The sequence below is a fragment of the Mobula hypostoma genome, chromosome 12 (genome assembly GCF_963921235.1).
Source record: "Mobula hypostoma chromosome 12, sMobHyp1.1, whole genome shotgun sequence".
NCBI classification, from domain to species: domain Eukaryota; kingdom Metazoa; phylum Chordata; class Chondrichthyes; order Myliobatiformes; family Myliobatidae; genus Mobula; species Mobula hypostoma.
The window spans coordinates 43,826,617-43,851,453 of NC_086108.1; the positions used below are offsets into that span (position 1 = coordinate 43,826,617).

The 24,837-nt window shown below is 39.9% G+C and overlaps 1 protein-coding gene across 1 annotated transcript in view; it reads right to left on the reverse strand.

Annotated features, from left to right (window-relative positions):
* dph5 (diphthamide biosynthesis 5) overlaps window positions 1–24,837 on the reverse strand; it is a 97,395-nt gene that overhangs the window by 13,016 nt on the left and 59,542 nt on the right. The window contains exons 4-5 of the mRNA XM_063063933.1: window positions 11,488–11,608; window positions 308–347 (exon numbers count right to left, since the gene is read on the reverse strand). Of these exons, the coding sequence (XP_062920003.1) occupies window positions 308–347; window positions 11,488–11,608 (161 nt within the window). The remainder of the gene's footprint in view (window positions 1–307; window positions 348–11,487; window positions 11,609–24,837) is intronic.

Below are 24,837 nucleotides of genomic sequence, written 5' to 3' on the forward strand. Positions count from 1 at the left end.
GTAAGGAATCTCAACTCTAAGCTTATCTGTAGACCACTTTGTGATTGGATTTCCAGCCTCTCACCTCATTGTCCTTTTATCTTCTTCTGACTAGATATCTGCCACCTTCACAACCAGGCAGTTTGTAGCAGGGAAATCTATTTAAAAATGGCCCCTTTCAAATTTCAGTAGAATCATCCCGTTCTCCTAAATTAATCTCCCCTATTCCTTTCTCTACAACATATGCTGCGCGAGGGTTTGGTAAATAGTATTTCTAGTTTGTATACTGTGAGAAATATTCTGCTCCCTAAATAATTGAACAACTTGCCTTAATAGATTTTCCAGCGACTGTTCCTTTACTTTGATGTCTGTAAAAAAAGAGGGAAAAGGCTTGTTTACAAAACTTATCCATAACCATATCTATATTTAAGTTTCACTCTGCTCATGGGAAAATAGAACATAAAACAGAGATAAATATTCTCCTTCATACTCACACTTTCTGCAATACCTTCAAGTTAGACATGTTTTACAAAAATATTTAAGTAATTTTCCTTAGATATTGGAGGCTGACCTGTTACTATTATGAGTACGAATCCTTCGATCAAGGGTTCTATTGGAAGAATTTATAATTTATTATTACAATGGGATAAGCGTCCTTTATCTAAGATTAAACAGGATTGGGAAAGGAACTCAATTTGACTTTCATGACAGAGGATTGGATGCGGATTTTGAAGTTAATTCCTCTTCAGTTTGTGCTAGCCATTCATTGATTCAATTTAAAATTGTACATCATTAGACTTCCTAAAATCTTTTCTAATGTTGATAGTCATTGTGATAGATGTAAAACTGAGATAGCTACAGTGACACATACGTTTTGGTCTTGTTCTGTATTGGAACAGTTCTGGAAGTCGGTTTTTTCAACAATTTCTAAAGCACTTAAAATTAATCTACAACCTAATAAATTAATTGTACTTTTTGGAATAATTCCTCAAAATATCCATGGTATTTCTGTGTCTGACCAACATGTTATTGCATTTGTTACATTGATAGCTAGGAGGGCCATCTTGTTGAAGTGGAAGGATACATCAGCTCCCACTTTGTCACAATGGTTCTCTCAAGTGATGCCATGTCTTAGTTTGGAGAAAATTAGAAGTCGAACCTTTGAACCTTTATTTGATTTTGAGAAAAGATGGGGCTCATTTGCTCGTTATTATCATTTGAGCTAATTGATAGATTTTTTCCACGATCTAACTGTAAATTTTTTGGTATATTTTCTTTTCTTGCTGGTGGTTTGATGTTTATTTTCAGAAGCTTTTTGTATGATGCATGGCTCTGGGGTTGTACACCTAATGGGTTCTTTTTTTTCTCACTTTTTCTGCTTAGTAGGTTTTTTTTGTTATCACAATTTTTTTTCAATCTTTAAGATAATGTCTTTTTTGAGACATTGTAAGTGTTGTTACTTCAATGTACTCATGTTATTTCTTTTGTATAACAATAAAAAGATTTGAAAAGAACATAAAACAGGGAATACTACAGCACAAGAACAAATCCATTCAGTAATGATACCTGTGCCACTTATGAAGCCAATTTAAATTGAACATCTGTCTGCACATGGTTCATGTCTCTCAATTCTCTGCCTGCTCATGGGCTTGTCTAAGTGTTTCGTAATCATTGCTATCATATCTGCTATCAAAACTTACTCTAGCAGCACATTCCAGGCAATATCAATTTATGTATAAAAAAATTGCCAAGTAAACCTCCTTTAAAATCCCCCCCCCCCACCCCGGTCTTAAACCTGTGCCCTCTAGTACTGACATTTTCATCATGGGAAGACTCTATCTACCTTGTTTATGTTTCCATTAACCTAATGTTCTTTGTTCAAGTTGTCTCTTAGCATCCTAGACTCTGAAGAAAACTATCCAAACCTGGTCCAATCTTTCATTATAGCTAATACGCCATACGCTTTCTTTACAATCTCATCTATTTGCTTTTACCACCTTCCAGGAACTATGAACTTGCACCCTGAGATGCCTCAGTACATCAATGCTCTGAAGTGGTGCCATTTAGGAATATTGATTTACAGAGGGATCAAGAATATTAAAATGCTCCATAAATTTCAGCAGTTAAGAAAATGCACTCGGGACCCAATTGTCATACCTCAAATTTCCTTCACATTGCTGAAATGGAGTTGCTAAGCAATACATGAAAAAACTTCCACCTTTAGAATGTAGAAAAACCCCTAGACCTTCCTTCACCTAAATTAAGTTCCAGAAAGCTTAATCAGATATTAAAATCTGTGTTAGTTTTAGATACAGCAATATGTTTACAGATTAAAATGAACTTTACTTACAGTACTTGATCAGCAAACTGGTTAATACAAAAGACCCCTAAAATCTATGTGTTAGTGTATTTGATTATTAACATACATTGGCAGTGAATGATATGCATTATTTCATTCATGTTTGTATTAAATTCACAAAATGGTTAACTGTCTCTTCTTTCAGTACAATCAGCAATCCAAGTGCATTGCAGTAGTTCTTAGAAATACATACTAGTTATTTGCATTTCATCCAAAATAAAATCTTCCATGAATTAACTCAATTGGGCAGTATTTTACAATAAAATTTAAAATCAGTAACATTAGCTTCAAAATATTCTAAAGGACCATTTAATTGATGGGCCGAATGGCCTATTGCTGCTCCATTATCTTATGGTCTTATGGTCTAAGACTGGTAGGCTGATGTGGTTTTAGCTGTAAGGCTGAAATTGATTAACACATAGGAGGCAACTTATAATCAATACTTAGGCCAAACTGAGCAATCTGTTGTTAAATAATTGAAAATAATCTTAAATTTTCATACAATACCACCAGTTGAAGTAGTGCAGCCAGTCTCTTGCAATTTAAACCTTTTTAAAATGTGCACATCAAAAGAAGCTTAATGCTAACAACCTCCTCAGAAGCCCACAGCATGGGACAACAATTAATGGACACTAGAGTGATTCTTCCAAGTGATGCTCAACACGGAATAGCAAGTAACTCATCAGCTATGGAAGAGAAATGGATGCTAATTCTTCAAACAATTTTGGCCAGCTTTTAAGCACAATTTTTTTTAAAGACGAGGAACTCACTTTATTTGGATGTAAACTTACACTTATTCAATTTCTCGATTCATTCAATTGATTTTGGGTAAATAGTAATGAAAAAAAACTAGTGAAGGATCCTGTCTTATTTGCTTTGTGGTCTTTGGACCCTTTGAATTTATATAATTATAAAGCTATACAGTACAGATGAGGCAGCTAAATGGCATTTTGCTATAAGTAGTAGTTAACAGAAGGTAGGATCTGTAACAGTGCAATTAGTATCACTTAAAGAAGGGTATGGTGTGGTAATCCACAATTTCTTTCCTTATCTGTATTTGATCTGACATCAGACATATGCTTATGACTGCATACCACTGTTTAACTTTCTGGGCCTATCATACTCAGGGATGGTAATAGACAATTCTGGCATCTTGGATGAAAGGTATTATTCTGAGAGTTAATTTACTCTTTGGCCAATTCACCTGATTTTAGCAGAGGTCCATATCACTAGTTAAGGAGGAACATTTTTATTAATTTACATTGTTTTCTAGCAGCCTGATTTGATTTCAAAGCCAGATCAGAGCTAACCATATTACTATTGCGTCTAGATTTACACTACATATACAACTGATCAGGAGTGCAGTGTAGACTTTGACAACAATGCAATGGAATTATATTTCTCATCCTATTTAAGTCGCAGATTTAATAATTCACTGAACTCACATTTCCTAGCCGGAATAGTAGGATTTTAATTATGCTTCTGGATCATTCCAGGTCTCCAGATTATTACTCCACTGATCACCAACCTGAGGGCAATTGTGCTAGTTTTCACAAGAGTCCTTGTTTAAACTTATCACACATTGTCCCTCAATGGCTTATGAATTACTACGTCTTCATTAAAAATTTGGAAGAAACTCTTGACCAGCAAAGCCACAGAATAGACTCTGTACCTTAGCAGAGGAACTTCAAATATCCTACGAGTGGTTTAATGACACCTCTGCTGATGAAATCTTACTTATATTGTTATCAGACAGGGCTTGTTCATGACATTACTGATGGGATTTATCAAAATACTCCAAAACTTGCTTGCCAATTTGTTCCCCTTGTCCTCACCTATCATCCCACCAGCCTCCGGATCCAACATATAATTCTCCATAACCTCCACCACCTCCAACGGGATTTCACCGCTAAGCACATCTTTCCCTCCTCCCGCTCTCTGCTTTCTGCAGGGATCGCTCCCTACGTGACTCCCTTGTCCATTTGTCCCCCCATCCCTCCCCACCCATCTCCCTCCCGGCACTTATCCTTGTAAGCAGAACAAGTGCTACACATGCCCTTACACTTCCTCCCTCACTACCATTCAAGGACCCAGACAGTCCTTCCAGGTGAGGCGACACTTCACCTGTGAGTCGACTGGGGTGATATACTGCGTCTGGTGCTCCCGATGCGGCCTCCTATATATTGGCGAGACCCGATGCAGACTGGGAGACCATTTCGCTGAACACCTACGCTCTGTCTGCCAGGGAAAGCAGGATCTTCCAGTGGCCACACATTTTAATTCCACGTCCCATTCCCATTCTGCTATGTCTATCCACGGCCTCCTCTACTGTAAAGATGAAGCCACACTCAAGCTGGAGGAACAACACGTTATATTCCGTCTGGGTAGCCTCCAACCTGATGGCATGAACATTGACTTCTCAAACTTCAGCTAATGCCCCACCTCTCCCTCATACCCCATCCGTTATTTATTTATTTATGTGTGTGTGTGTGTGTATATACACACACACATATATTCTTTTTCTCTCTCCTTTTTCTCCCTCTGTCCCTCTCACTATACTCCTTCCCCCCTCCCCTTTTCTTTCTCCCTAGGCCTCCAGTCCCATGATCCTCTCATATCCCTTTTGCCAATCAACTGTCCAGCTCTTGGCTCCATTCCTCCCCCTCCTGTCTTCTCGTATAATTTTGGATCCCCCCTCCCCCTCCCACTTTCAAATCTCTTACTAGCTCTCCTTTCAGTTAGTCCTGATGAAGGGTCTCAGCCCAAAACATCAACTGTACCTCTTCCTAGAGATGCTGCCTGGACCGCTGCGTTTGCCACTTACCAATGTATGGTTCTGCTGATTTACACTGGCTCCTGCTTCAGCAGTTCTCCCAATAATACATTAGCTATTCCTGTTGTTAATGTCCTAAGGTTTCAATGTCCCCCATCACCACTACCCTTTGCTCCAACTCTTTCGGAAATTTTCCTTCAATTCCAGTTTCTGGTGCTTTCCTATGTTTACTGATTGAGCATTTGAAGCTGTGCTTACCTTTGCCTACACTCTCATAATGTTTTACTCTATAGAGGTTTTCTCTTCCTAATTCCCTTTCCTCCTTCAAAATGTCATCTTTTTGCCTGAGTTGAAATTTCTATTGGATGGAAAAGTGCCAATCCCTGGGGACAGCATAAAAGTGCAAGCTGTTGCTGTTGTTGTTAAGAGACCCTCAATCAAATTCTTAAGGAGACTAAATCCCCATTTTAACCTGTGCCATACTTTATTGCATGCGTGGCAATCAACTACAGTTCAAAACATTTTAGTCCTACTGTGCTGAATTCTAGCAGATTAATAACAGAATTAATAAAAGGAAACTCAAAACCACAAAATAATGGCACATGGGGGAAAGGGGGAGGGAGGACAATAAGAGAAATAGTAGGGGTAGAGGAGGATAGGGGAGAGGTGAGGTGAAGAGGAAGAAAGGGAAGGGGAAGGGGAGATGGAGGAGGAGGGTGAGGGGAGATGGAGGGAGAGGGAGAGAACCTAAACGATTGAACACAAAAGCTACGAAATAAGGAAATGAGAATTATTCGGATGTGAGAACATAAATAAAGAATGTAAAAGTTGTGCAATGCTGCGATTTGTCCAACAAGTCTCTGCATTTAAAATGGGGATGGTACGTGACTTAAAAGTTATGTGCAGGTGGTGAACTCCTCTTACATCTGCTGCACTTTTCCTTCAGGCACATTTCCACGAGTTGTAGATTTTGGGAGATGCTGAAGTAGCTTGGATGAATAATTGCAGTACATTTATTTTGTTAATAATGCCGGTGGTGGAGGAAATAAACAGTGAGGGTGGCTTACATGTGGGAATAAAACAGCTGTTTTGTCCCTTATGATGTTGAGCTTCTAGGGAATTGTTGCAACTGTACTACTCCAGACAAGATAAGAGTATTGCTGACCTATGCCTTGTAGATCTTTGAAGTATTAGAAGATGAGTCACTATTGTGGATAACCAGTCTCTGATATGGTCTTCGCAACACAGAAAATAAATGGCTGGCTCAGTTCAGTTTTGGAACAATGGTGACTTGTATATTGATGGAGGAGACACAGTGGTGGCAATGCCATTGAATGTCAAAGGTAGATGGTTAGATTCTGTCTCCTTGGGGAGTAGTCACTGCCTGTCACTTTTGTGCTGCAAACACAACTTGCTACCTATCAGCTAACATCTGAACATTGTTTGGGCCTTGCTCTATGCAGGCATGGATTGTTTCAATTGTGAGAGGAATTGTGAACATTTAGATACGTCCTCACCTCTGACCATATGATGGTAGGAAGATATTTGACAAAGCTGTTGAAGGTGGTTAAGCCAATGACACTGCCATGTTGACTTTCTGCAGTGACTAGTCCAAGTGTGGGGTCAGTAATTTTAACTGCCAACAACCACAGTTATCTTACTTTGAGTAAGATGTAACTTTAATCATGGGAGTTTTTTTTCTCTTGATGTTCACTGACTTGTTTTGCCAGGACTCCTTAACGCCAAAGTTAGTCAACTGGTGTTATAGGCAGTCACTCCAGTCTCACTACTGGAACTTAGCTCTTAGGGTCTTGGCTGTGGCATAGTCTGTAGCTTAAGTTCAAATTCAATTATCATTCATCCATAATATAGCCAAATGGAATAGTGTTCTTCTGGGGCCAAGGTATAAAATACATTACCCACAGGGCATAACAGGTATAGTTAAGATTTCAGAAAAACATAGTCACAAAGAAGAAAAAATATATAGCCTAAGTCCCAGAGTGGCATGATTGTAGAATTGATGGTAAGTTGTCCTGGTCCAGCTTGTTCTTCCACTGAGCGAACGCTAGTGTCTTGAGATCATGATAAAAACGTCCAAGATGATTAACTGCAATGTGCACTGTCTGATGGTACACAACAAGTCCAGGCAATAACACAACAGTGGTACTCAATCAGTCAAGCTCCATTGCTATTGAGCAACTCGCTGATGGGACAGTCCTGCAGTACCTTATGTTCTTAGTATCCAGCAGTGACTTCTGATCATTAAAAAAAGGCATACAAGATGAACAAATACACCTTTGATTGGACCCTGAGTGGCAAGTGCACTGCCATTTTACTAGAAGTTATATGATAATATGAAGAAAAGAAGAAGATTAAGGGTCTTGGCAAAATTAAAACTAGGCACCTTGGCAGAGGTTATTGGTGAGTAACTGTCAACAAGAGTTTCCTACACTTTGCTGATGATTGAGAGCAGACTGATGGGTTGTCCCGCTTTTTTGTGGACAAATCATATCCAGGCAAGTTTTCTACATTGCTGGGTACATGCAAGTGTTGTAACTACTGGAATATCATGGATGGAAGCACAGCTTCTTCTGGAGTTCAGATTCTCAGTACTAAAGCTATGATGGCATTTGGCCTGACAGCCTTTGTCGTATTAATAAATCACTGAGAGCAATAGACATTGTGTATAATCAGAGTTGAAGTTGGACATACATTGCAATTTAACTCAAGATAAATCCAATATTTATTTCTCCAGTGTACGTACTGAAGCCCATATCGTGAGAATATATATGTTAGCAAATCTCCAAGTAGATGGTGAAAGTCAGGCTGACATCTACAGTGTTCTGAGAAAACTACTCATATTACAACATTAATATAATTGTATTTTCAATGATTGACTTTAGTTTTGTTTTCTTAACAATCCATAATTACTGAAAGAAAGGAGATTTTATAAGGGCACTGTTATTACTGTGCTTGAAAACTGAGAAAAGAAAGGCCTTGGATAATGTTTTAATATTGTACTGGTTTGTTAAAGTAATGTGATGAGATAAATCTTGATGCAATTTATGGTTATCTTGCATTTGCAATCTGGTAATAAAACAACCTCTGATGTGTGCTCTATCAAAACACTGAGCTTTGATGTCTATAAAAAGATTAAGAATGTATTTAATTGATGACTATATGATGAAAAGAAAAAGATTAAAAATACAGTTTTGAAATTAGGAGGATAAGAGAGGTAAAAGATGGATTTAGTTGTAAAGGTTAAGGAAAACACCTAGGTTCTATACCTATATTAAGAGTGAAAGGGTGGCTAGGGTGAGAGTAAAGTCCCTTAGAAAGCAGCAGGACCACCTATGTCCAAACTGTAAGAGAAGGGTGGGATTTTTAATGAGTATTTCCCTCAAGTGTTTACTGAAGAAAAAAAATCATGTTTACTCAAGAAATAAGGGAAACAAGTGGAGATGTTTTGGAGGACATTTATATTACCAGGGAGGAGATATTTGTAGCTTTAAATCCCCTGGGCCCTACCAAGTGCATTCTCAGTCTTTGTGGGAGGTCAGAAAAGAAATTGCAGAGTTCTTACAGAGATATTTGCTTGTTAGCTACAGTTCCTGAAGACAGGAAGGTGGCCAATTGTTTCAGACAAGCTATGGAACGACAAGCTTGACATGAGTGATAAGGAAGTTACTAGAGGGAATTCTGAGCGACAGGATCTACCAACATTTGGATAGACTGATTAGCAGTCAGCATGGCTTTGTGTGGAAAGTTGTATTTGAGAAATCCTTTAGTGTTGTTTGAAGAAGAAACCAAAAGTGTAGAAGAGGGTAGGGCAGTGGATGTTGACGATATGGACTTTAGCAAGGTGTTTGACAAGGTTCCACATGATGGGCTGTTCTGTAAGGTTAAGTCGCATGGAATCTAGGGACAGCTAGTTAGGTGGATTGAAAATGGACTCAAGGCCTCAAAGCTCTCCATTTCTTTTAGGACACCTGATCCAACGAGTTCTCCTCCACCGCTACTCTCTTCTGTCTAGCGGAATTTGTTTTCACTCTTAATGATTTCTCCTTTGGCTCCTCCCACTTCCTTCAAACAAAAGGTGTAGCTACGGGCACTCGCATGGGTCCCAGTTATGCCTGCCTTTTTGTCAGCTACATGGAACAGTCTTTGTTCCAAGACTACACTGTGTCCATCCCCACTTTTCCTACGCTACATCGACGACTGCATTGGTGCTGCCTGCACCCATGTGGAGTTTGTCGACTTCATCAACTTTGCCTCCAACTTCCACTACCCTGCCCTCAAATTTACCTGGTCCATTTCTGACTCCTCCTTTCCCTTTCTTGATCTCACTGTCTCTATCTCTGGAGGCAGCTTATCTACTGATGTCTATTATAAACCCATGGACTCTCGTAGATTCCTGGATTAAACCTCTTCCCACACCGTTACTTGTAAAAACACCATCTCCTTCTCTCAATTCCTCTGTCTCTGCCACATCTGCTCTTAGGATGAGGTTTTTCATTCCAGAATGAAGGAGATGTCTTCCTCCACTATCAATACTGCCCAAAACCACATTTCTTCCATTTCACGCACATCTGCTCTTAACCCACCCTCCCACTACCCTACCAAGGATAGGGCTTCTCTTGTCCTCAACTACCACCCCACCAGCCTCCGCATCTAGCACATTAATTCTCTGGAACTTCTGCCACGTCCAACGAGATCCCACCACCAAGCACATCTTTCCCTCACCCCAACTTTCTGCTTTCTGCAAGGATTGCTCCCTATGCAACTCCCTTGATCATTAATTCTCCCCTTATCCTTGCAAGTGGAACAAGTGCTACACCTGCCCCTATACCTCCTCCCTCACTACCATTCAGGGCCCCAAACAGTCCTTCCAGGTGAGGCGACACTTCACCTGTGAGTCTGTTGGGGCCATGTACTGTGTCCAGTGCTCCCACTATGGCCTCCTGTATATCAGCGAGACCCGATGTAGATTGGGAGACTGCTTCACCAAGTACCTATGCTCCGTCCGCCAGATGAAGTAGGATCTGCCAGTGGCCACCCACTTTAATTCCACTTCCCATTCCCATTCTGATATGTCCATCCATGGCCTCCTCCACTGCTGCGATAAGGCCACACTCATGTTGGAGGAACAATACCTTATATTCCATCTGGGTAGCCTCCAACCTGATGGCATGAACATTGATTTCTTGAACTTCTGTTAATGCACCCCCCCACCACTCCCATCCCCTCTTTTCCCTATCTCAACTTGTCTCCTTGCTGTCCATTGCCTCCCTCTGGTGCTCCTTCCCCCCCTTTTCTTTGTTCCATGGCCTCTGTCCTCTCCTATCGGACTCCCCATTCTGCAGCCCTTTATCTCTTTCACCAATCAACTTCCCAGCTCTTAACTTCATTCTCTCCCCCCTTCTGGTTTCAAGTATCACCTTCTGTTTCTCTCTCACCTCCCCCCACCTTTTAAATCTAACTCCTCATCTTTTTTTCTCCAGTTCTGCCAAAGGGTCTCAGCCCGAAACGTCCACTGTACTTTTTCCCATTGATGCAGCCTTGTCTGCTGAGTTCCTCCAGCATTTTGTAGGAGTACAAGTGTACCACTCATTGAAAGTGGCATTCTAGGTCAGCTGGTTGAGATATTAAGTTGCAGCTGTATAAATTGCTGGGGAGTCCGCACTTGGAATACTGCAGACAATATTGGTTGTCCTGTTAAAGAAAAGACATGGATTAACTGGAAAGGGTACAGAAAAGATTTAAGAGGATGTTTTCTCAGGTAGAGGACCTGAGTTATACGGCAAGGTTGGCCAGGTTAGGTCTTTATCCCTTGGAATGACGGAAAATAAAGGGAGACCTCTTGGAAATGATTAAAATTATGAGAGGCATAGAAAAGGTGGACGATAACAGTCTTTTCCCAGGTTAGGGAATCCAATTTGGGCAGAGGTTTAAGGTGAGAAGGGAGAGATTTAATAAGGATCTGAGGGACAACTTTTTCCACTCAGAGGGTCGTGAGTATATGGAATCAGCTGTCAGAGGAAGTGGTTGAGGCTGATACAATAGTATCATTTAAAAGCACTTAGATGGGTACATGGAGGGAGGGGCCAGGAGGAATACAGGCCAAATGCAGGAAATTGGGACTAAATGGATGGGCATCATGGTTGGCATAGGCTTGTTGAGCCAAAGGGCTTGTATCCATGCTATATTTCTCTATGATTTCAATGAAATATTTATTCACCTTCCACTTTCATTTTAGGCCATCTGCCATACAGTATATATCACTTAATGTCTTATGGTGAAAGTATTCTTCAAAGACTAAGTACCTCGGTTTACTGGATCCAGTAAACCAAGGGAGAAAATAAAAGAAAAGTCCCACCAAGTAAGCATAATGTGTGAACTCCGTTCTGTCGGTTCCTCTTTATTTTGTCGTAGAAGCTTTCAGGTTTCCATGTCTCTGTCCAGAATACAAAGGATACAGTTTCGCCAAAATTGTACAACTAGGGAAAAACAAACAAATAAATCAATCAATATGTCACCACTATTTACGTGGATCCATCTCTGATTTTAATATTGACACACAAAAGTTTTATATTTGATGAATTTCAATCCAAATCACTTATTTTTCCATTTCCTTTTAAAGATGCTGCCTGACCATTAGTTACTCCAGATTCCAACATCTGCAGTCTCTTAAATGCTTCGACAAATTGTACAGACCTGTTTTGGGCACTATGATCGCAGAGTGGCACACAGGTCTGCCAGAGTCCTGTGATCGTTGCTGAGCTTGTTACCCTATTCTAGGCAAGGGTTCCCAATCTGGGGTCCATGGACCCCTTGCGTAATGGTATTGGTCCACGGCATAAAAAAGATTGGTAACCCCTGTCCTAGAGGAATCAATGGACTAAGGAGAATTGTGTAGTCACAAAGGAGAGGAGTGAAAAACAGCTTACATTTCTTCTAAAAGCAACACACACCAAGTGCTGGAGGAACTCAGCATCTATGGAAATGAATTTTTGGACCAAGATTCTTGCTTTCGTCAGGACTGGAAAGGAAGGGGGAAGAAGCCAGAATAAGAAGGTGGTAAGAGGGGAAGGAGTACAAGCTAAAAGGTGACAGGTGAGGCCAGGTAGGTGGGGGAGCAAATAAGAAGCAGGGAGGTGATAGATGGAAAATGTAAAGGTCTGGAGAAGGATAAATTTTCAATGACTTAGAATCACACTGCACAAGAGGCCATTGAATGAATTTTTGAATTAGAACTAATATTCCTTTTTTCCTATTCCACTCTGTTTATAATAGCAGATTCAGAAGAGGGAATACGATTTTCAATGTAACTATTTGTTCTGTCAAATGAAAGTGTTTGCAAAGAAGGGTGTACAGTGGAAACAGGGCAAAGAGTCTGCTTCCTAGTCCAGCACTCCAGATCTTGTAAAGGTCATACCATATCTACATTAGCATCTTATTTTTTTATTGGTAACACCATACCTTAAAGACTCAAGATTCTACACCACTTTTAAGTATGATTCTTATGTTGTTACTGAGTATGTAACATGCAGCAAAGATTCACAATATAGCATCAACATCAAGATACAAGCCAGATTTGCATAAAATATTTTCAGGATATTACAAGTAATAACACAGTGTCTGTCTTAATGCAAACCACAATACTGCTGCACTGAAAATAAAGTAAATGAGACAAACCAAATATATGACGTTCCCTTGGGTAAATCTCCGTAATTCAAAGTGGACCAATTTTAGGATTCACATCTGTAAAATCAGAGCAGGACCTTTGCATATTTGAAATCTAAAAAGGCATCACTAAAAAGTGATAAAACTACTCACCAACAATTACTATCATGACATTTCTGAATTTAATTTTACATAGTGTTTGCCCCACAGCTCTTCCAATGATGATGCAATCCATACCCTGAGCTGAGTTCAATGGTAATTCAGCTGTGGAGGCTTTATTAGCCTTATTAAAGCAGGTATGCTCTTAAACCATTGCATATGTGCTTAGTGCCATATAAAACTTCCAAAAGGTTCCACATTTGATTCTTTATGTTGGAGGACAAGCTGAATTGCAGATAGAACAGGACTTGGGGTGAATGGCAGGAGGCAGAGAAAAGAGTTGAACCATTGGCAAATCAACTATGTCTTTTGTTTTAATTATTATCCAATGATTTTTTTTCTAAACAGTTGAATGTTAGAAGCCCAAATTGTGCATGACTGTAATATCCGTAATATCCTCTCCAAAGCACATTAATGAATAAAGAATTGTTATTTGAGTGAAAAAGTCAAAGATGCCAAAAGCTACAAACTAACATTTCAGTTAGAACCAATACCTCTTCAGAAGCAAATATCTGAACATAATATCACACAACATCTGGTTGCTCTTCAGTCACAGGGCATAGCTTTATCACTATTACACCACTGGAGCACTCAGCTGTACAGAGGATATCGTACAATTTTTGCATTCAAAAATATATAGTTTTGTGGAAGTTTCAAGTTGCATATCCATGCTCCAGTGATCACATATGCAAATCTCTGTCTAAAGCAGATTTTAAAAATAATTTAAAAAAATTAATGACGTACTTTTTCAGTCTACAAAATACCTCAACAAAAAAATGCTTTTAATGAACAGGACACAAACTGAATTAAAGAAAACACAGCTTTTACAACTCAACAACACAGTTTCTAAGCCAACAAAAGCATATGAAACAGAAGCAGAAGTAGGCCTTTTGGACCCTTGTTCCTACTCTGCCATAAATATGGGCAGTAGATTCAATCGCTTGGAAAAGTATGAATAAAATAAAAAAATAGTGACTGCAGACGTTTCCAGAATAAAGAGTAAGACAAAAAATTAGAAAGGGACAAGAACTAAGAGTTTAATTTCAAGCAAAATGGAGACAAAATTGAGAAGGGTGATGTATGCAGGAATGAAGATGTTATATCTGAATGCATGCAGAGTACAAAATAAGAGAGATAATCTTGTAGCATTGTTAGAAATTGGCAGGTATGACATTGGCATCATAGAGTCATAGTTGAAGGAAGATCACAGCTGCAAACTTGACATCCAAGGATACACATCATATTGCTAGGACATGCAGGTGAGCAGAAGGGGTGGGGTGGCACAGTTGGTAAAAATGAATTCAAATCCTTAGAAAGAAGTGACTTAGGATCAGAAGATGTAGAACCCTTGTAGGTTGAGTTAAGAAACTGCAAGGATAAAAAGATCTTGATGGAAGTTATATACAGGCCTCCGAACAGTAGCCAGATGTGGATACAAATTACAACGCGAAACAGAAAAGGCATGTTAAAGGGAGATTGTTACGATAGTCTTGGGGGTTTTCAATATGCAGCAGATTGGAAAAATCAGCTTTCTGGCCAAGTTTGTGGATGATGCAAAGATAGATGGAGGGGCAGGTAATGTTGAGGAAGTAGGGAGTCTGCGGAAGGACTTGTATGGATTAGGAGAATAGTCAAAGAAGTGCCAAATGGAATACAGTGTAACCAATTGTATGGTTATGCACAAACAAAAAGTGTAGACAAATTCTAAAGAGCTCAGAAATCAGAGGTGCAAAGGAACTTGGGAGTCCTAGCATAGGGTTTCCTAAAGGCTACCTTGCAGATTGTGTCGGTTGTAAGGAAGGCAAATGCAATGTTAGCTTTCAATATGAGAAGACAAGAGTATAAAAGCAATGATGTAATGCTGAGGCTTTATAAGGCATTGGTCAGATCACATATAGAGTACTGTGAGTCATTTTGGGCTCCATCTGTAAGAAAGGATGTGTTATAATACATTGCACTCAATTGCACTTCAACTTATTTAATAATCTCTTCAGTGACACCTTTGTGTAGGATTTCTAAAAATCAAAATATTCAAAGTTATAGCTTTACCCTTATCTGTTCAGTTGGTTGCAATCTCAAAAATTCCAACAAATTAGTCTGACATGATTTCCCTTTCATAAATAGACATTCACTCTGGCAAATCTTTCATTATTTTCTAAATGTGCTACTACCACTTCCTTAATGATAGATTCCAGAAATGTTTACTACTGTTGATGCCAGGCTGACTGGTCCATAATTTACCATTTTCTCAGTTACTACCTTCCAATCTATGAGAACAGTTCTAGAATGTGTGGAATTTTGGAAGATGACGACCAATACATTCATTATCTCCAGAGGCAATCACTTCAAAAACCTAGACATTTGATTATCAGGTACATAAGTCTTTTAATAGCATTAATTTCACCAAAACCATACTTCTAAAAATAACTATCATTTCTTTCAGTCTTTTATTTAGTTGGGATCTTCTGATTCTAATACTTCCCGCAGCTCTTCTGTGAGACACACCAACTATTTGCTTTATTTCTCTATCACTTCCTTATTCCGCAGTGTAGTTTCTTTTCTCTCTTTGTAGGGGACCTACTTTAACCCCAACATTTTTTCTAACAAAAGCTTTTGTAGTCTGATGTTTGCACTTCTCACAGGGTTATTCTTACATTCCACCTTACTTTTCTTATTCAATTTCTTGAGCAATTTTGTTGAATTTCAAAATGTTCCCAATCCACAGGTTCACTGGCCTTTTGAGAACTCTAGAAACCTTCTGATTTGGCCCACTACTATCTTTAAATCCTCTTCTTTGTCCTGGCTACCCTGTAATTTTGCTTTTGTGCTTTAAAGGGATATACTTATTGAAAACTATGTATTATTTCTTTAAGGATTAATGATTACTTCTTTACTGTCATAACTTTTAACGTACTTTGATTAAATACAACAGCTCAATTTCAGTTTAAATTATGTTCAATCTTTATAATTGACTGCAAATGACACATTTTTGAACTTTATAGTGAAACAAGATTGCAAAGTGCACTTCAGCAGCAGAATAAATTGTTTATATGGACAATGTTATAATTATAGGTAATAGTAATATAAAACATTTATTGAAACAAAATTTCTCAAAGCCTTTATGGAGCAATTTTCAAGTTGTGGAAGTAACTTTTTGAACAAAGCACTAAACTTTAGGCAGCATCGTAGAGAACAGGACAGATTAAGGGAGAAAATCATTTAATTTAGAGTCAAACAGCTAAAGGCAATATTACCAATGGTGAAGAAAATTAGGCATATCAGAAATGGAGTGTGTGTGTGTGTGTGTGTGGGGGGGCGGGGGGAGGGAAGGTTGTAGGGTTGCAGATATCTTAGATTCTTGTATGATAAAACACATTGCATCCTCCAATTGTTTGTGATTATTGCCATGGGAAATCCAGTATTGTATAGTTAAATGTACAGCTCATATGGAATCACAACACAGGAAGCTTCGAAAAACTTAGATCAGGAATTCCATCCTATAAAGGAAAAACAGGAATTTAAAAAAATACCAGAAGTAGCACTTTTACAAATTGTCAATTACAAACTCAACCTATGACATAGGCTTCACCAACTTCCATGACTTTTGTGTTAAGTGCATTTCCTGACTTTAAGATGAAACAGTAAGGTTAATTTAAAACAAACCCTAACAAAAACTCTATAATTTATTGGCCTAACATTAGTTTCACAATATTCAAGACAGAAATGAAGGTTCCCTATTAACTCTGCTACTTCAAGTTTTCATCAACTGATAGATACAAATTGCCAACTTTACTTCAAAACAGAGTGCTGTACCTTCATGGTAGGTGTCCTGATGGTAATCTGGCAGCACTGGGTTTCAGACATCCCACCTCTCTCGGAAGATCCGGGAGTCTCCCGCATATCGATAGTGGCTCACTGATGCCCGGAAATTATATACAATATCCTGGAAATAGATTTTTTTGAGAGGGAGAGGGAGAGCAAGCATCCTGATTGGTCTCCCTTCGTGCTAAGAGTGGTCCCCAACCATTGGGCCGTGAGGAAACAATATGATTTCGCGATATGAAACGATATGAGTCATTCGCACCTTTCCTCATTCCCTGTCACGCACTGTTGAGCTCGGACGCACACGAGGTCATTACCTGCGCGTCATCCGTGTCAGTGCGGGAAGGAGATCAACTCCTCAAGCTTGTAGATGATGGCGGGCTGAAAAGTTTGTTTGACATAACATCTCTGTTGGCATTCTGGATCAAAGTCAAGGCTAAATATCCTGAGATAGCCACGAAAGCACTGAAAACGTTGCTTCCATTTCCAACATCATATCGCTGCGAAGTGGAGTTTTCTGCAATGAATGTAACGAAAACTGAATTGCGGAATAGACTGGACATAAGGAGCCCCCTTCGAGTATCGCTGTCTCCCATCATCCCTCGATAGGACCGTCTTGTTGCCGGAAGACAAGCCCAGGGCTCGCACAGATTCAGCGATATTGGTGTGTTGCAATGATTTTATATGTTCATACGGGGAAAATATGTGCTGTGTGTTTAATATCCAAACGTTACTTAAAATGTTATGATGCTACTGACTTACCACCTATATTCCGGTCGTGATTAACACCCCCCCCACCCCCGTGGTCGGCCGATCCGCAAGGATATTGTCAATATTAAACCGGTCTGCAGTGCAAAAAATGTTGGGGACCCCTGCTAAGTAGACCTATCAGTTTTCTCTGTGGGCGGGCTTTACAATCGACCTCAAAAATAATGACAGTGTTGCTCGCTGCACTGTTTGCAACAGTGACTTTTCTATTACCCATGGTGGGTTAAAATGTAAAAGACATGTTGAAATGAGTTTAACAGGTGTCATTATAGCATAGCTAACATTATTTAAACTAGCTGGCTAGCTGCTAAGGAGCTACACTATTGATGTCCTACGTGATGAGGCCAAACTCCCTGCAGACTTGCTTAAAGTTGTAATAGAATAAACATGATAATATAATATAATATAAGCACATATTTTAATGTCACATTTGCTGCATATACCCAACTTGGTTTACAGATTAGACAAAATCACTAAACAAAGTATTACATACACCCTTGGAGGTCGACGGGCTGGGGGGGTGGGTGGATATGGTGTTGCGGTGGGGGGTGGGGGTGCTACCTCCCTGAAATGGTGGTAATACCTCCCTGAAATGAGTTATTGCAGGGTGGGATGTCTGGGGTTTGATAAAAGAGAAATACTGTTAGATTCCCACTCTTGATCACTATCCAAAACTCTTAGACATCTGGTGAGAATGAAACTAAGTCAAATGATGATGCTGTATTAATAGGAATCTATGGAAGGGTGCTACCACATATAACAATTGTAACTTTACACAGTACATATCTTCAGGAAATATGAGTAGGGTATAGTAAAAAGTAGGGGAAACAAATTGCAAAGAATTCACATTAACATTTCGGTCTGGTTGCTCATTTATTTAAAATCCACCTTCTGCAATTTCCTTCATCATTCCAGTAATATAATTCCAAACCCATTCTTAAGTATTCTTTGTCCCAGGAATTTATTGGGATCGCATCATTAGCCTGCAGAACTAATTAAAATGACTCCAACACTAAGTGTTCACAGTTAGATACAGGTTAACTGTGCAGGAAGCTATCTCAAATCTAGATATTACAATTCAGTTATACAAATTTACCTTTGTATATAGAGGATCATTCTCAATAACTTTCATGAACTTTTTTTACAGTGCGAATTCCCAGCACCAATACAAGTTGCCTCAAAAATCAGCAACATAATCCTCAACATTGATCAGAACACACTTGATCACTCAAACTTGCAGCTTCAGTTGAGATGTCACTGCTTTATTTATCTATTAAAATACTACAGAAGTGAAACTGGAAGTGAAGCTTTGGATGTCAATATAAAAGAAATCTTAAAAAACTCTCTCAAATCTGTTTAACTGCAGAATTACATTATGTATTGAGGCAGTTTTAATAAGCTAAAGAACATACGTGAAAAGCGAAATCCTACATTGCAGTATGTCAATTCGCTGGAAAAAAATTCAGAAGGGTTCTGTATAATCATGAAGCAACAATTAAGACAAACTAATTTTGGGTTTTAAAACATTATAGATTACATGAGGAAAGGCAGATACCAGAAATCACACTATTCTATGTATTTATTAGGATTTTTTAAAGAAAGAAGAAATACTTTGCAGGACAGAATATTCAAGGTATTCGGATATGCCATTTTGTTCAATTAAGCTCATAGTACAGCTGAAACAATTTCAAATCCGAATATTAAAAATCACCTAAACTTCAAATACTCACAATAATTTTCTTGCAATAATAATTACATTTAATACATTTCCACTGGTGATTCAGGTTGTTTCCAAAACCACGCATGATAAAATACTGCGGATGTTTACCAACTGTAAAACTATCTTCCTAATGTCAACAGTAAATTTACTCTTCAGTAATTTAATGTTTACATCCTCTTCTGATAGCTTGATTTGCTTTGAACCATTAGGGTGCAGCAAGCATCTGCATCTTTTAATATCTAATTTTGATTGAAATGAAACATTAAAAATAATCAGATTGCCAGATGAAATTGATAAACTTTAATTACTTGTTCAAGATTGTTTTAAAATCTAGAACTTCTGCACACTGAGAGAACATCATTTAATTCTGAGTTTTAGAATTACAGTACAGTTGTGAAGATCTAATGAACACAAGTGAGCCAGCACAACTGTGCCACAAGGGACTGACCTATCCAACCTTTTTCAGGAGTATGAGGTCTCTTGTTCCAAAAAGCTAAAGATCAGTAGTGGTGATATGTTATCAGTGACTTAAACCACTCTAATAACTAAATGTGTCCTATGGTTGTTCAAGCAATGTGCAGGAACTCAAATAGTGGAAACATTATTAAAAATATGGCTGAGGTCAGCACATATTTGAAGTTGTTTGCTAATAAGAAAGAATGGGAGAAGCAACAGGCACTATGAAACCTCTGATTTAAGTCAAATAAGCCAGTTGATGAGTAACTAACTCAGAGCAGTCAATCAAAGAGTCTCAGCAATACAGGTGTCCCCCGCTTTTCGAACGTTCGCCTTACGAAACCTCGCTATTATGAAAGACCTACATTAGTTACCTGTTTTCGCCAACAGAACGTGTTTTCACTGTTATGAAAAAAGGCAGCATGCAAAAAAAGCAGCGCATGATAAAAGGCAGCGCGTGCCCCGAGCAGCCAAGCTCCTCCCCTGGAATGGCATTCGAGCCGGCATTGTTTAAACACGTGCCTGTGAGCAGCCATTTGCAAGATGAATTCTAAGGTATCGGAAAAGCCTAAAAGAGCTTTTAAGGGTGTTACACTTAGCGTAAAATTAGACATAATTAAGTGTTTCGATCGTGGTGAATGAAGTAAGGACGAAGTGAGTTTGGCTTGTGGAAGCTGACGAAGATGATGTTGAAGAGGTTTTGGTATCCCATGACCAAGAACTGATGGACGAAGAGCTGATGCAATTGGAAGAGGAAAGAATAACAATCGAAACCGAATGCAGTAGCGAACAGACCGAAAGTGAAGTCTCCAGGAACTGAACGTGAAGCAACTGCGTGAGATTTTCGCTGCAATAATTGCAGAAAAGTACAACTTTAATTTTGAAAGGGTACGTCGGTTCAGGGCATATTTGCAAGATGGTTTGAGTGCTTACAAAGAACTGTATGATAGAAAAATGCACGAGGCTAAGCAGTCAAGCATACTGTCGTATTTCAAGCCTTCCACATCAGCCACAGCAGACGACAAACCTCGACCTTCGACATCGAGGCAGGCAGACATAGAAGAAGATGACCTGCCTGCCCTGATGGAAACAGACGACAATGAGATGACACCCCAGTGTCCCACCACCCCAACCCCTGGGCCGCAGACCGATACATTGCCACGGAGAATGCAACGGTAGCCAGGACGCACCCAGCACATCTTTAAGAAAAAAAGCTGAAATAAACAAGCTAATTAATTAGGTGCCGCCCGGCACGTAAATGTCAATCCAGATCAGAGGTGGTGCTAATTAAATATTAAAGAAAATATTTCTTATTGTAACAATAATTTTTTTATGTATTGCACTGTACTGCTGCTGAGAAACAATAAATTTTATGACATACGCAACATAAACACGAAAAAGTCTGCAGATGATGGAAATCCAAAGCAACACACATGAAATGCTGGAGGAACTCAGCATGTCAGGCAGCATCTATGGAAATGAATAGACAGCTGATGTTTTGGGCTGAGACCCTTCTTCAGGACTGGGAAGGGAGGAGGAAGACACCAGAATAAAAAGGTGAGAGGAGGGAAGGAGGCTAGCTGGAAAGTGATAGGTGAAGCCAGGCGGGTGGGAAAGGTCAAGGGCTGGAGAAAAAGGAATCTCTTAGGAGAGGAGAGTGGACCATAGGAGAAAGGGAAGGAGGGGGAGCTCAGGGGGAAGTGAGAACAGGTGAAAGGTCAGAGTGAGGGAGTGGAGAATAAAGGGGGGGGGGATTTTTTTTTAAGGTAAGGAGGAATAAATATTTATGTCATCATTTTGGAGGCTACCAGACAGAATATAAAGGGTTGCTCCTCCACCCTGAGGGTGGCATCAGCTTGGCACAAGAAGCCTTGGACTGACATATCAGAATGTAAATGGGAATCGGAATTAAGATACTTGGCCATCGGGATATTCTGCTTGTGGCAGGTGGAGTGGAGGTGCTTGCCGAAGCACTCCCCCATTTTACAAAGAGTTTCACTAATGTAGAGGAGGCCGCATCAGAAACACTGGACACAATAGATATCCCCAGCAGATCTGCAGGGCTAAGTGTTGCCTCACCTGGAAGGACTGTTTGGTGCCCTGAATAGAGGTGAGGGAGGAGATGAATGTGCAGGTGTAACACTTGCAGCGATAACTGCTGGGAGGAAGATTTGTGGGGAGGAATGAATGGACAAGGGAACTGCAGAGGGAATGATCCCTGCAGAAAGCAGAGGAGGAGGGAAGGTAAAGATATGTTTAGTGGTAGGATACCTTTGGAGATGGTGGAAGATGCGAAGGCTTATGGGGTGGTATCACTGACATCTGTCAGCAATAATAAACTTGATTCTGATTCTAAAAGCAATCACATAAGCTAACCTGCAGTTTGCATTAAAAAAATTAAATGTATATAAAAGTGTATTTCACTTTTGACAGTAATGGCAAAGCAAGCCCTGTTTTTGGAATGAGGTCACACAACTTTCCCCCAGATAAAATACTTAGCATGGCATTTCAAAATTTCCTCTAGGCTGGGGGTAGAATACCCACAATCAAGGGATAATCTGACACAATAACGATAGCAAGTAAAACTGCCCTTATATACACATGTCAGACAGCATCTGTGGAGAAGAGAATAGATTTAATGTTTCAGGTTGATGATAACTGTTTTCATCTCAGATTTCCAGCATTTCCAGTTTTCTTTTGCTATTCATGGCAGCTCAGCAGTCCATCACTGGGCTTTTAAGATACAAGGAAACAGCTGTGAAAAGAGACGTGTTGAAATATTATTGTAACACCCTGGGAAAGGTTTCACTGCTAATGTAATGGTCTTTCTGTAGAAGCAGTGTTTGGGTTATGGCTAGAGATAACCGGGCTTTGGAATGTGTGCTGTCCAATGAAGGGCGTGTTTTTTTTCTTGTTGTGTGCCTGAGACGGAGGTGACCTAGGCCTATTGTTCGGCCAGAGGCGAGGAGAGAAGACGCATAAAAGGGGAGGTGATAAGACAACAGGACGGAGTGGACTTGGAGTAGGGCCGGGAGTTGATGAAGCCCCAGGGAGATCGATGGAGGACCAACGAAAGGGAAACTGTGAGCTCTAATGTGCACATTAGACTGTTACATTAAAGTGGGCCTTTTTCTTTTATAACCCTTTAGTCAAATTAATTATAAAGCTAATCGTTTAATTGCATATGGTGTACTGTCTGTTATTTTGTGGTACTGATTTGTAACGGGGGAACAGATCACATAGCATCCACACAAAAAAAGAGGTTTTGCACCTCAGATTTCACATCCCAGAGACTGTCTTGCCCAGACTAACGCCACCGGCTGAATCTGAGGGTTACAATTGTGGGGGCTCGACTGGGATAGATTCTGTTGTATGCTGTGTGATTGCCCTGAACATTGAACCACTGGGTTGTGTGTTTAAGTCTGTGCTAGCATAGATGCTGCTGGGTTTGAGCGGTGGTGTGTATCTATGGGGTTAACAGTAAGAAATGCGTGCATGTTGAGTGGGCTAGATAGTCGTACTCCGGATGAATTGTTAATTCGCCTGTTAAGTACTGTTAAAGTTGTCGGCAAAGTCATGATTGCGGGGCGGAAGTTTCATAAAATGGCGGGCACAGACCTTGTTTTAGTTTAGACTAGCGCTGATGTAATGGGAGTGGAACTGCCTGGTACTATTGGGGCCCCAGGTGAGTGGGGTGCTGTGGACTGTCCATACTTTCCGGGAGGAGGAGAGCATAGCGGAACATGACGAATCGCAAGTCGAGTCTCCCACAGCAGGGGGCGGAGACTTCAAAGACAGGGTTCTCTCGTTTCTGTGGAGTGAGGGGAAGGAGTGGTCGGATTTGGAATGTCTAATTAGTCCCCATTACCCAGTGACAAGTGACAGCTGAGTGAGTATCAGCCCTTACCTCTCTGGCGAATACGTGCACAGGCAGAGGGTCCTAATTATTGGAAGCTAAGCATATTCTTTGGAATAATGCCCACCCCCAAGGGGGAAGAGGAGTATGAGACTTGGGCAGAGCAGACCCCTCAGTTGTTAGATGAGTGGCAGTGCTCTGATGACGTAAAGAGACTTTGTGAGCTGTCCAATGAAGGGAGTGTTTTTTTTCTTGTGTGCCTGAGACCGAGGTGATCTGGGTCTTTTGTTCGGAAAGAGATGAAGAGAGAAGATGTGTAAAAGGGGAGGTCGTAGACAGCAGGACGGATTGGACGGAGTGGGACCGGGAGTCAATGAAGCCCCAGGGAAATCGATGGAGGACCAATGGAAGGGAAACTATGAGCTCCAATGTGCACATTAGACTGTTTCACTAAAATGGGCCCTTTTTTTTTTGATTTTCTTTAATATCCCTTTAGTCAAATTAAGAACTATAAAGCTAAATCGTTTAATTGTATATGGTGTACTGTGCGTTATTCCATGGCACTGATTTGTAACGGGAGTACAGATCACACAGCATCCACACAAACAAGAGGTCTTGCACCTCAGATTTCACAAGTCTGGTGGGCCAGAGACTGTTGCCGGCCGAACCTGAGGGTTACCTTATCAACTGCGGACATTTGTTAAACTAAAGAATAAGTAAGTACATTATTAAGACTGTATTAATGATTATGTGTGTGGAAGATGGAAAAGCAAATTTGATGTGTGAAAACAAGAGGGTAAACTTAGTGAGGGGTTTCAATTACCCTAACATCGATAGAGATGCAAAGGTACTGAGGACTAAGTTGTATTCAGGAGAACATTTAGTCAGAATGTGACAAGCACAAGAAGAACAAGGTAGTGGAATGAATTTTGAGAGACACTTTAAACTTCATTGAGAAAGGCACTGTTTAATCAAAGAGAGTCAGTATAAAAAAAAAATTTTGAGGAGATATGAAGAGGACCGAGGAGCGCTGTGTTTTTGAGACTATCTAAATGGATCTTAGCAAGGTCCCACACGGTGGACTGGTCAAAAAGTAAAATCTCATGCAACCCAGGGAACCTCTTGCATTTGGTAACGTACACTATATTCAAGTCTTAAATTTAAATGTCAGGACCAGGACAAAATTATGTCAGCAGCAGAGCCTGTTTTTTGTATCATCAACTGTCAATGCCATTTCAACATAAGGAAACGCGATATACAAA